Source organism: Siphateles boraxobius, unplaced genomic scaffold (assembly GCF_051911475.1).
Source record: "Siphateles boraxobius isolate OS27281-9 unplaced genomic scaffold, OSU_SipBor_1 22, whole genome shotgun sequence".
In the NCBI taxonomy this organism is placed as follows: domain Eukaryota; kingdom Metazoa; phylum Chordata; class Actinopteri; order Cypriniformes; family Leuciscidae; genus Siphateles; species Siphateles boraxobius.
In genome coordinates, this window is record NW_027508833.1 from 4,502,539 (window position 1) to 4,516,519 (window position 13,981).

At 36.2% G+C, this 13,981-nt stretch overlaps 1 protein-coding gene across 16 annotated transcripts in view; it reads left to right on the forward strand.

Moving 5' to 3' along the window:
- ktn1 (kinectin 1) overlaps positions 1–7,439 on the forward strand; it is a 39,685-nt gene extending 32,246 nt beyond the window's left edge. For 8 of the 16 annotated variants that reach the window (XM_077238404.1, XM_077238411.1, XM_077238406.1 and 5 more), the window contains 7 exons: positions 99–167; positions 306–389; positions 2,337–2,420; positions 4,736–4,819; positions 4,899–4,988; positions 5,562–5,672; positions 6,608–7,439. In XM_077238404.1, coding sequence (XP_077094519.1) covers positions 99–167; positions 306–389; positions 2,337–2,420; positions 4,736–4,819; positions 4,899–4,988; positions 5,562–5,672; positions 6,608–6,649 — 564 coding nt within the window. In that variant the 3' untranslated portion in view covers positions 6,650–7,439. The remainder of the gene's footprint in view (positions 1–98; positions 168–305; positions 390–2,336; positions 2,421–4,735; positions 4,820–4,898; positions 4,989–5,561; positions 5,673–6,607) is intronic. The other 8 variants (XM_077238420.1, XM_077238421.1, XM_077238417.1 and 5 more) reach the window with 1 other exon arrangement.
- Positions 7,440–13,981: the final 6,542 nt, after the last annotated feature.

The window sequence follows — 13,981 nt, forward strand, 5'->3', positions numbered from 1 at the left end:
TGTATTTGTGTGTGCGCTTCTGGAGCCTGTTACCTAGTGTTTTTGTGAGATTAACCTAGTTCGGCTGCAAAATAAAGATGTTATTCTGTCGTGTTTAGATGACTCAGAGGGTAGTTGCACTGGAACAGGAAGTGGACAGACTGAGCTCAGATGGAGATGTGGAGAGTGTGAGTTTGCTTTCAGTTTGATCCTGCTCTTTATCAGCTCTTCAACACAATACAATTTACACATAAATTTGAGAAACAAAATAGCTCTAAATTGAAGAATATGCATTTGAATAATGCTTTGCAATGTATATATTGTAGCTAAAGAGAGCCAAACAGCAGCTCGAGGCTGAAGTGGAGAGAGCGGCGCGTGAGAGCGCCACCTACGTGTCAGAGGTCAGAGAGGTAAGACGAATCCAAAGCTTTATGCATGCTTATACGTCTGTCTCTCGTTCTTTTTCTGTTTTAGTTTGTTGCTTGTGGTTGTCGTTTTTAAATGTCTAACATGTTGGGTTTTGGCAGCTTAACTAAAATCTGTTTATAGCTTTCAAGGTTGGCGTCTACTTATCTATCCTCTGTTCAAACTGTAGCAGCTATCAGTGATAAATGATTTTATGACATGCTTCACATGATCTTCCCAATACTCTTTGTAGAAAGCTTTTATTGTTTGGACTGAGGATAGAACTGTCTTAAAGGAATGTTCCGGGTTCAATAGAAATGAACCTCTAAGCGTTTATGGCACGCTGTCGATTACCGGAGAAATTTTTTTCGACTTGTTCCTTCTTTTGAAGTAGAGGGTTTTAACATTGCCACATTTACTTTCATTGTAAGGGATTTAAATTCTTTTCTCTGGTTATCAACTCATAGTTTTCAGTCACATGACTGCCGTGGAGCCCTTGAGGGTAAAAGATCCATAGAACTGCAGCACAGGCCTGTCAATTTTCCACCCGTTTCAAGCTATTAATATTTATTTGTAAATAAAAATGTAAAAGTATAAAAGTTTTGAGCATTAGCGAACCATATACAGCACCCGATTAATTGATTTTTAATAGATCAAATTCAATACGCCTTACTGATGATGCATACTATATACAAGCTAGCAAAACAAACTCTGGTGTGATTTGCTCTATTAATTTAAAGGGACAGTTCACCCAAAAATAAACAATCTGTCATCATTTGCTCACCCTCATGTGGTTCCAAAACTATGAGTTTCTTTCTTCTGTTGAACACAAAAGAAGATATTTTGAAGAATGTTGGTAACCAATCAGTTGATGGACCCCATTGACTTGAAGAAAGAAACTACTAGGTTTGGAACAACTTGCAGGTGAGTAAGTGATGACAATTCAAGTTTTTGGGTGAACGATCCCTTTAAGTGTGAACATGCCATCCGAACCTTGGTGTGCACCAAACAAGCTGACCAAGACCCCTGAAACGGTGGATCTCGGTCCGCTTCCATGTGAAGGACATGATGTCACAAGATGGGATTGTAAAAAGGACGGAACGCTTAAGCATACCTGGTTCTCATATGTTGGCCATTACCGTTTGGTATAGGGGTCCTTACCGCCGTCTCATTGCAGCAGATCTTCCTTTGTGTGCAACGGAGGAATTTCTGCTGCTGTTTTTACTCCTTTACGCATTTAATACTCTTTGTGAGCCAAATATACATCATAAAATCTGTTTTTTGTTTTATATCTTTACGTTCGGTGTTACAAATGAAAATGTGAACCAGGACTTAATATTTTCTTTTTTGGTCCGGAACAAAAAAAAACAAGAGAACTGAACTAAAAGTGTGAACACGCCCTAAGACAGGGGTGTCCAATCCTTCTCCTCGAGGCCCACTGTCCTGTAAAGTTTAGCTCCAACCCCGATTACACACACTTGTACCAGCTAATCAAGATCTTACTAGGGATACCAGAAACTTCCAGACAGGTGTGTTGAGGCGAGCTGGAGCTAAACTCTGCAGGACACTGGCCCTTCAGGAGCAGGTTTGGACATCCCGTCCCTAAGGAGTAATACTGAGTTTGGTCTTGAAATATCACTGTCTTATACACTGGTACTAAAATAACTAGCAGGAAAAGGAGGAAAACCTGGTATGGCCCTCCAGGTGTGACGTCCCGTTAAACTCACCTGGATGTTTCTCCAGGAACATGTCCTACAAGTGTTGATCTTGCGTAAATCCGTAGGATAGACCAAACCAAACCCAGCTTTTCAATTGTTCAGTAGAACGTTAGAAGTTGGAAATGGCACAGAAAGTCCTACATTTCTTGTATCAAATCCAGACACCATCCTCCGAAACCCCCTCCCAGTTTTTCAGCCCCGCTCATTCCTCAAATATCTCAAACTTCATTGCAGCTCAAAGATCTCTTGACCGAGTTGCAAAGCAAATTCGACGGCTCGTACACAGAGGCTGTCAGGCAGAATGAGGAGTTGAATTTGGTAAGCTGTCCTCATGGTTAAACTGAAGTAGCTTTTCCTTTCTGCTCTTGAGCTTACATGGGTGGGGGCACTTGATTCAAGAGACTGGAATTTTACGGCAAGGAGTTGCTATCTGTTATCTCTAATTTCTTAATTTAGTCTGCTGTAAATTAGAATTCTTAAAGGAACCCAACCATGACACTGTCATGCTTCAGTAATGAAAACATGGCTTCATTAATGAGTTAACAATTTAACAAAGATGAAGTCCCTATCATATGAAACATTAGAGATGACAGATACACCTTGCCAAGATTATGTGTTAATCTGTCATCCAAAACCTTACTCTCACAGTTTGACTTACTGCCACCTTTGCTTAAAACTTGGTCCTGCAGGCACAAATACTCATTCCTAACGGCTCAGCTCTTGTCTGTTACATACACTACTGTTCAAAAGATTGGGGTCTGCAAGATTATATTTATACTTTTATTAAGCAATGATGTGCATTTAAACTGATCAAAAGTGACCGTAAAGACGATTACATTTACAGAAAAATATATTTAAAATAAGCGCTGTCCTTTTGAACAAATTTAACAGTTTCCGCAAAATGTTAAGCAGAACTGTCTTCAACATTTATAAGAAATGTTTCTTGAGATTTCTGAAAAATCATGTGACACTGAAGACTGGAGTAATGAAGACTGCTGAAAATTCTATTTTAAAATAAAGTAATTTAAAATATAGCAATATTTCACAATATTATTGTTTTACTAAATAAATGCAGCTATGGTGAGCAAAAGTATGTGTAAAAAAAATAAAAATATATCGACTGTAAACTTTTGAACGGTAGTTTGTTGTTGATGTTTTTTTGTTGTTGTTTTTAAAAAAAAAAATATTTTAGTGTATAATGTTTGTCCATTGTCTGTTCTTATTTTAACCTTTTATTCTCTGACCTAGTGTCAAATCCTCAGTGTTTGTGTTTTTGACATTTTGACATCACCTGCTTCACCCATTTGTAAAGGAAACTTACATTTACACAATTTAAACGTCCATTTCTTTGTCAGCCCACACTTGAATAAGCTATTAGAGAGTTGTCACAAGACTTTAATACAAACATTCATGTGTTAGAGAAAAATTAAATTGATTTCCTCACGATTTCTACACAGTTGACAGTATTTCTTAAAGGGATAGTTCATCCAAAAATTTTAATTCTGTCAATAATTACTCACCCTCATGTTGTTCAAACCCCGTAAGACCTTCGTTCATCTTCGGAACACAAATTATGATATTTTTGATGAAATCTGAGAGCTGGATCACTCATTCATAGACTTCTAGGCAATTTCATTCTGCCGGCCCAGAAAAGTTAGTAAAGACATCATTAAAATAATTATAGTGACTACAGCGGCTCAACCTTAAGTTTATCAAGCGATGAGAATACTTTTTGTGCGCAAAAATAATGACTTTATTCAACAAACTCTCCTCTCTTCCCTGCCACTCTCTTACGCTATTCACTTTGTTGGGCTATTCACAAAATACAGCTCTTCCGTGTTTTACAGCAGAACGCTGGTTCACTATTGGTTGAGCACGATCACATGATCACAGGCATGCTTTATGGTGCTTACGTGAATCACGTAGCAGACTGGTATGGAGGAGAATCGATTGTTGAATTAAGTCGTTATTTCTGTTTGTTTTTGCGCACAAAAATTATTCACATTGCTTCCCAACATTAAGGTTGAACCGCTGGAGTCACATGGACTATTTTAACGGTGTCTTTACTGCCTTTCTGGGCCTTGAATTACAGTCTGTGGATGGTTTAGACAGCTCTCGGATTTCATCAAAAATATCTTAATTTGTGTTCCGAAGATGAACGAAGCTCTTATGGGTTTGTATAATTTTCCTCCTTCTGTGGAACACCAAAGGAGATGTTTAGCAGAATGTCCGAGCTGCTCTCTTCCATACAATGAAAGGGAATGAGGACTTTCAAGTGGATGTCCAGCTCAAAAAGGCCTCATAAAGCATCATAAAGTATCATTAAAATAGTCTGTTATATTCATGCGCTTTATTTCATGTCTTCTGAAGCCATCGATAACTTTGTATTAGGAACAAACTGAAGTCTTAGACTGAAAATCTTTTTTATTTTTTTTATCTACTTCTATTGTATGGAAAAGAGCAGCTTGGACATTCTGCTCTAAAGATATCTTTTTGTGTTCCACAGAAGAAAGTGAATTTATACAGGTTTTAAAAGAGTTGGTGAATAATTGATTTTTAGGTGAACTATCCCTTTACCAGCTCCATCTTTGATTTATGTCAGTAAAGTGATTTTTGACTTGGGTTTTATTCAGCTTAAGACCAAGCTGACCGAGACGTTGTGTAGGCTCGAGACGGAGGAGGCTGAGCGTCAGAAAGTAGCTGGAGACCTTTATAAGGTAAAGCTTGATGCATGAAGATCTTCCTGTCAATAAAATGGTTAAAAAGCTTGTTTGCAATCAAGTTATTTCCTTTCAGGCCCAGCTGTCTCTGGAACGGATTCAGGCAGAGATTGTTAAAGAAGCCGACCAAGCTGACCTGATAGAGACCAGCAGCCTCACGCAAACGGTAAGAACTGTGTTAGGTTTTAAATGATAAAACAATGATTACAGAAGTATATACTGTTTAACAATATGTGGACACTTTCTGGTTGTCTGGTGTTAGTGGATTAGGGACAGGGTTACCCTAACTACGTCAGTGTGATGAACTACACCTGTGGTTACTCCACCAGGACACCGTGTGAAGAGTTGAGGAGAACAGACTTCATAGAGTTCATTTTAAGAATTATAATATAATAGCTGTATACAATTATAAAGCATTTGTATAAAAATTAAATTGTAAAGTTTATTTAAACCTGGGGAAAGACCGGTATTTACACCTGAAATTCAATTAAATTGAGAAAACTGTATAAAAGAAAAATAATAATAAAATTATATATATATATAGTAAATTACTGTTGCCATTGAGTATCAGTGAATATAGCAGAACTGTACATTGATTAGTTTATTGCAAAATTGCTGAGAAAAGTGAAGTTAGATCTGAATAATAATCAGATTTGATCTTATGTATTTTGAAAGCATGGTCATTGTGAAATTGTAAAAATTTCTGCCTGATTTTTTTTTCTTTCTTACATGTTCTTAGGAGGAGCTTGACCGTAAGGAGAAGATGACTGCAGGGTTGAATCAGACAGTACAGGAACTACAGGAACTACTTCAGTCTGTCAACAGACAGCTTACCAAGGGACATGAAAGGGTAGGGTCTTTAAAGAAAGAAAGAAAAAAAAAATATATATATATATATTACATATATAAATGACTGACTATAAACCGTTGGTTTTCATTAATGAGCACTCAAAAAAACATAAACGCTCAATGGTACGCTGTGACTTTTGGCCCTCTAGCTGTTAAACAAAACTGCATGCATTTTTCAGAAGAACATTTTTTCTTCGGCTCTGCGTGACTTTGCAGATGAATATGGTTCTTTCTCATAACTAAAAAAGAAGCGAGATTATCCTACTGCTCATGAAACATTCACTACTAGGTTTAAGAGATATAAGCAGTTTAGATGGATCTCAAGCTGACTAGCTGAAGACGATACTGTAGCTTTACCCATTTATAAACACTAAGCACAGCGCTACAACCATAATGAAATGAACCTTCACAATAGATAATGATTTACTATGATCTCTGTTAGAGAGCTACATATGACTCTTATTCTGTTCAATAAAATACCTTACTGACCTGTTGAGTTATAAAAACGCCATCTCTGCGTTGCTTTTACGACATTTCAAAACCCCAGTTCTCACCATCTCAGAAAAAAAAAAGTTAATGTTGATTATAGTTTTATTACAAGCTCTGTCACATTCTCTTTCCACATAGTTAAATTAAATCATTCAAAATAATAAAAATCATAATAATTTGAACTGTATTCTAGTCTTGTGCCTCTCAGATCAATTCACTGTTGTTAAATAGCATAAAAAGGACAACATACCAATATTACACATTTTAAAACATTTTACACTTGGCTTTTTCTGGGTTATTACATACTATATAAAAAACTTATTTTATTTTGTGGCATACAACATTAAATACACTAAATGAATTTATCATCTGATTACTGTAAATTCAGTGAGCATTCTGTTTCTCCCAATTATAGTAAGCAAGTGTCTTATTCTCTTTTTCTTTCAGGATGATCAGGTGGATAAATTATACTCTAATTATAAACTGTAATGAAATGGAGGAAGGCTTCAGTGTGCTCTCATAAAGCCACATGACATCAAACCAGAGTAACCCACCGTCAGATTCCAGCCCTGTTTACTACACCTGATCTCCAGTTAAAGCAACCCACAATCCTCACACACTCCATCCTGGGGTCCCGTTCTCCTAGAGGGTGCTGACGGCCCCTGACGACGTGCACTCAGTGAACCGGATCCTTTCTCATGCTGTGTCGACCCCTCTACCATGGCATTCCTCATATTCAGTAGGCTTAAAGAGTAAAAGCATCCGATAGACGAGACTGTTAGACTCGTTGACGTTTCATTTGACCCTTTTCCAGTCCGAATACTTTGAATACTACTTTTTGTTAGCTCTCTTTGACGAGAGAGTTTTTTTTTATCCTTTCGTATAAAGAACATCGAGGATATTTGTGTTGTTTTAAATATAAAAATTAACTGTTATGATCTACTGACTTTCACTATGTGTTTTCAGCTCTTGTTTTGAAACCCTAAACTCAGAGGCACGTGCAACAGATACGTTTCAACCAATAAATGCTTTTCCTGACTAATTGTGCTGAATTTAGTATTTGTTTTCCTGGGGGCTGTTGTGATGAGGGGCATATAATGGTATCATTGGTAAAAGACGGGTTAAGTCAATTGCAAGCAATTCTTTACGTGCTGCTCAGACAGAGGCATCGTCCTCATCTGTTTTCATCACTCTGTACTGTTGCTAATTTCATTAACACTGATATTTCCTTTTTTGTGAAACAGGTGACCAGTAATAAAAGGGATGCTTGTTTTAAAAATGCAGTGTGTGTTTTGTATTGTGATGACAAGATTCTTATCTTGGCGAGCTACAGTTTTAGGCGGAGGGCAACAAAGAAACTAAAATGTTTATTTTAAAGTAGACTAGCATTACTTACACATTTGGGTGCGTTTTAATAATTTTAAAATAGATAGTTTGGATGTATTTTTGCTCCTATGGTATATAGTTTTAAAACAATTATTATTAAACACTACTGTTGAGAAGTTTGGGATTGAAGTCTCTTCTGCTCACTTAGGCTGTTTATTTGATCATAAATACAGTAAAAAACGTAATATTGTGAATATCTTTTTCTATTTTAATATGATGTCATATAATTTAAAAGCTGAATTTTCAGCATCATTACTCCAGCCTTCAGTGTCACATGATCCTTCAGAAATCATTGTAATATGCTGATTTGAAACCTATGTTGAAAACAGTTCTATGTTTTAGGATTCTTTGACGAATAGAAAATTCAACAGAAAAGCATTTATCTAAAGTATAATTTTCTAACCATGTAAAAGTCTTTACTGTCACTTTTGATCAATGTAATGCATTCTTGTGGATTTTTTTTATTTAAAAAAACATCTTGCTGACGAACCTTTGAACACTAGTGTATATATTTATAATATAGTTTTGAATATTTTTTAGTTTGAGAAAATTAACATGTAATGACTCGAACACTACAGCAGGGGGCGGTAATCTTTTAATAAATGCCTTATTAGTAATCAATCATTTAGACAGGATCTTACACGGTTTCATAATAGGTCTGATTGCAAGAGTATTTATCATAATGAACATTTGCTCATTCTTTGTGAAAGATGAAAACAGTTATAGTGGTTAAATCAGACTATTACAACAAAGGAATACAGTTATTTTAATTATCAATTATTTATAATTAGCAATTATTCAGTCACCGTGACACACCAATAGATTTATAATTTTTCTTCCTATGGAACACAAAATGAGTACATGTATTAGAATGTACAAGCTGCTCTTTTATGAAAGGAGCTGGCGACCGATAGAATCATTGGAGGGCGTTTAGATGGGATTTTTAGGTGTACTGTCCCTTTAAATGAATCACTTGTGGTTAATGTTCACACAATGCTTCCAATTCAAAGTACATCACACATTTTCACTTTCCTTTGTTTTTCTTCGATCCCACGTGGATATAATGATTTAGACTTTATTGTAGGGTAAAGAACAAGTTAAAGGATAACAAGAAGACTTTTGTGTGGCTCTGAGGTCAGCAGACTCGCTAGTGTGTAGTCTCAGCACATTCCAGCCATTCCCTCCCGTAACACACTGCTATCAGCTGATCCCAGACCTGCCTCTGTCCGTGATATTATAACTGGTCATTTTTATCATCAATTAAGGCCTATACACTGGAACGGAGGTAAAGAACCGGAACATCTGGTGAACACAGAAAGTGTGTGGACTCACCTATGGCTACTCCAGTCATTTCTGAGAGAGCAAGTCGCAAGAAACGAAAGTTTCGATAGTCCTTTCTTCTCTATTGTGACATATATATATATATGTCTGTGAATGTGGCGGCGGTTGCATCAAAATAGGGGTGTGATCCTTTTAAATAAGGGAGGGTTTGTTTTGGTGATATCAATTGTATCAACAGCGTTTACCAGAAATCTCTTACTGCACCTTTAAAGATTAAAGGCACATGGTTTTTTTAATGTATAAATATAGCAATATTCCATAAAAAAACAATAATCTATTTTGATTTCATGGTGACTTTAATGCTACAGCTACACCATACAATGACAGGATATTCCAAAGCAATTTTTACAAAGAGGAACTAAATGGTTCGGGCAAGTGTAAGAATGGGGGTGCATACAGTAAGTTGTCAAATTCAAAGAACAAGTTTGTTGGTAGGCATAACTTGTATTGACATATTTCTGACATGAAGCACCACAAGAAGTGTTTCCTGGCACTAGCTCTGCACATAAAAACAAATATCCTGTATATGAAGATTCAAAATTATTATTATTGTAAATCTTTTTTGTAAATGTTTTTCTTTCTTCTCCCTATTGTTAATTGTTATTCTGTTATAATGTACATCGAATGAAAGTTAAACATTGCGATCTGTAGTCGGTTTTACAGGCTGGATCCGGTCCACATCCGCATGTGGGCCGGATCTGGGCTGACGTTATGTTGCTGTCTGGGAAATGACTCTTAAGAGTCGGTTCTTTTAAAGAATCGTTAAAAAGATTCACAAACTCAGGAACAAACTTTTTAGTATATGCCTGAAGGGTTGCCGCTTTTGTTGTGTATTATTTCCATAATAGGCCAAAGGTCACTTTTAAAAAGTATGCTAAAGTGTACTTCTTTTTCACAAGGGTTTATAGCCTATACTGCAGATATAGTAAGGATAGTATGGAAATATATTCCATAACCATTGATCATCAGAGGCTGCTAAACAGGGTTTTCCTCCTTTAGGTGTCCATTTTGGAAGTGGTGTAAAATATCACATGAACGCAGAGCGTGACATTACTCCTGTGACCTGAAGCAATAACTTACATGAGTCAACGTCCACAAAGATCTTTATGAAGCGCTCACAGTCTCATAGACGTACCGAGGTTGAGTAATAACAACATAATTAACTTACTTTGCTGTTGTAGAAACAGTCATTATGAGTCATGCAAATTCTTTTGAGCTAAATGTAACTGGTAACAATGTGATAGGGATCTTAGTCTTACGGCACTAGAAACACAGCATAACAACACCACGACAACCACCCACAAAATCGCAACATTTTCTTCAGATCATCCTGAGTTATAGTTAGGTTTCCTGTGTTAATATGAATTGAAAAGAAATTATGATTCGGGACAGATCGAAGTTGCGCAATCATTCTCTCTCTGGTCATGAGTCATGCCTACTAATGTTATATTGTCATAGTCCGAAAATCTAAAGCAGACATGGCGTTCAGGAGCAGCAGCTCTTTGCATCTGCTATCCATCAAGATGGAATGAGCGACCGAGCCTTTGATCCTTCATCCCGGCACGTGTGGAGGGGTGTACGGGTTAGCTGTAATTCATAAAAACCCTGCCTATATACGCAACACACATGTGGTCCAAGGACGCTGTCAGCAAGTGGGAGCAATTGAGAAATCTTTAAGTCATTGACACGGCATTGTTATTCATCAACATACAAAAGCAGAAAGTTCCTAGCTTTTTTTTTTTTTCCTCAGAAATGGCATTAATGTAAGAACTTTAGAAGCAAATTTTTGGACACGCCTGTCGTGCAACTAACAGATTAAAAGCAGATTAGTGTTGCAGTAATTAATTGCAAGAACTGGATGTTCTAAATAGATGTTTAATTAAAATTCTCTTAAAATTAATCTGATGTATTTAAAAAAACAAACAAATAGCCTCTGTAGGGACTATTGATTTCTGGTTTAGTTTGTTTATTATTGGTAGGTAATGTGGAAAAGTTCTTTAGACAATTGAGAACATTTTAAAATATACACTTACAATCAACTCATGTTGTTTCTTTCTCTGTTTTTCTTTAACATTCTCTTTATTGCTTTTTGAGGAGAGAGACAGAATTCAAAGCGCATGTATACGACATTGCAAAACGTCTTCTCACTTTACCTTAAATTGTTTAAGAATATCTTAAACCCCCAATTTCCCTAAAAAACAGAACAGGGTGTCATAAGAGCCTTTGTTTCTGATTGACTAAATATTGGATGGAAAGAATGCTATATCACTTTTAATATAATCCATGAAATATCTCCAAGTGTCATAGAACTCATAAACTTTATCCTTCATTACAAATGCAAACCTATTTTTTTTCCAACTGGAGATATTGCGTAACATCTCTTAACCAAACAAAAATGAGTCAGTGCTTTTTTTTGTTTGTTTCCAATTAAGAAGGATCAGTCTTCATGCAAGAAGCATAACAAATACAATCACAGAAGGTTGACCGTTTATTATCGTTATGTTCCTTAAATCCACAGAGAGCCAGGACTGGATCTGGAACTAAAGGTCTTCTCATAATGCTTGATAATGTTTGAACATTTTTAGTTAAGTATTTATTTCAGGACATTTTTCTAAAACAAATGTGCCAATGAGGCTCCTGATCGTCCACTATCACAGGTTGAGTCCACAGATGAAAACATCTTTGAAACGTTTCCTTTACTGATTCTGTTTCTCATGGTGCTAAATAAACATTTGACCTGGGGCCTGTACCATGAAGCTAGCCAGGTATGTTACAGTTTAGTTTGTGCCAACTGGGTTTTAGGCCCCATGAAAGTGGCTCTGCTTTTAACAGTGTTCATCATAGCCATATAACTGTGGCAGGTTATGTTTCAGGTAAGAGATCTCAAACTGAAATTCAGCCAATCAGCTGTGGGCAACGTGTAAAATGTGTGACGCAATAAAGTTATTCCCCCTGAATATGAAGTATATAAATTAATTTACGCAGCAAAAAGAAAATTTCTTGCTATATCAGTCAGTTTATACAGTTTCTCTATTTGAAGGCATGTGATTGGCCTTTTGCTACTGATGTCACACTTACACGTGCACACGCTCCATGACCTCAGGATCTAAGCCTGAGTCGACAGAGAAAGTTGTTGATCGGCGTCATGGTCTCAGTTCAAAACTAATCCAGTAACCCTGAGTTTGTTCAACTACTATCATGGTACGGGCCCTAAAACAAACTAACAAATAAATAAAAACATACATACATACATACATTCATAAACTATATATTGCAAAGTGAAGGCAATTTTTAACCTATGTTTTGCTTTGTGACATTATTTTCATGACATTTAAGCACTTTGCCCCCATTCCCATTATTACTGTAATGCGGATATGCTATTTTGAAGTTTTTTTGTTGTAGTTCCCATTATTCATTCACATTTACATCATCATTAATGCAGTAGGACAAATGCTGTCATACTGTGTGTCTGTTTATATATTACAAAGCTTCATTCCTTTTCTTTGTTAGTTTTTGTGTAATTCACCAATATAATGATTTTGTTCATTTTTTTAAGCACGAGGGAAGTCAAACCCTCGCCAAAAGCCCAATTGCTCAGGACAGACTGTGGTGACAGTGTGGGCTAATTACAATACTTTACAAACGTGTGGAGGTATCACATTCAGCAGGAACGTGTGAAAGACTCAGCAGCCGTCATAGTACGTGGAGGAGTGCAGATCGGAAGGGTTGGCCAAAAGTGGAGTCCCGCTGTGATCAATAAGAAAGTGTTTCAGCTTCAATTATCCAGAGAAAGTGAACTGACAAAATTCACTCCAAATAAGAACATAAACTCTGATTTGTCAGTGGAAAAATAGACTTTTATGTAATAAACTTCCAATGGGCCAAAATGAAATTAAAGTCACCATGAAATCAAAATGGACGATTCTTGTTTTTTTATGGAATATCGCAGTATTTATTATAAACAATTTATCCATGTACATCATTCTTTTTTTTTAAATTCATGTGCCTCTTCTCTTCTCTGATGATGTGTTCACTGGCGCGAGGGCGGATCAACCTGTCACTCACATGAGATCCACTAATAACAAACCATAACCGTCCAATCAATTCTCAATAGGCAAAATCAAGTCCCGCCCTACATTTTTTTCTTATTCAAAAAGCCTTTTCACTCAGATATACGTCTTAATAGGGAAAAAAATCACAACTTCCGTTTCATGCCGACTTTAAAAAAATGTTTTTGCCACAAATTATTATTCTGTCATCTTTACTCAACCTCACATCTCACTGATTGTTCCATGCAAGAAAGTAAGTCATACAAGTTTGCAAAGCACGTGAGAGTGAGTAAATGATACCCGAATTTTCCTTTAAGCAGAAAAATAAATCAACAATCCTAATTATCCAACTTAAACAGAATCGGAGTGCTGCAGCGGAGGCATGTATAAGAAAAGCAAACTCCTAGCAAATGGCCCATTCATGTGGACTGAGCTGTTAGAACAGCATGATGTCTGTGAGGGAATTGATGGCATTTAACACGCTCATGGTTTACAGCAGAGAAAGTCAACAGTTTATATTCTCAGGCCTAGTTTACATATTTATCGCTGCTAATCGTTTGTTCGTAAAAAAAGGATTCCATCCAGCATACCTAAAAGAATATAAAAAATTAAATGACAGAAGCTTAAAGATCACTGCAAATTGTGTGTAAATGTAAATTAAAGTATTAGTTTTAAAGATAGTCAGATTTTCCCCCAAACAATTAAAGCCAAAGTTGTCTGAAGTTGTTTGGACCACAATGTTCTTCAAAATATCTTCTTTTGTGTTCTGCAAGAAAAAAGAAAGTCATGCAACTTTAAAGTGACACAAGGGTGAGTAGATTTTTAATTTTTAGGTGAACTGTCCCTTGACGTTATTCACTGTAAAAAATATGATCAATACGTTTTGACAACATATGTTTTGACATTGCTTTAACTCATCAAGATAATTTAAGCAATTATTAATTGTTTTTATAAATTATACAAGACTCAACTAGTTTTTCAAGTTTAATTTAAATTGATTTAACTTAAACATCCAAGTTGATTGTACTTAAAAATTTAAGGCAGC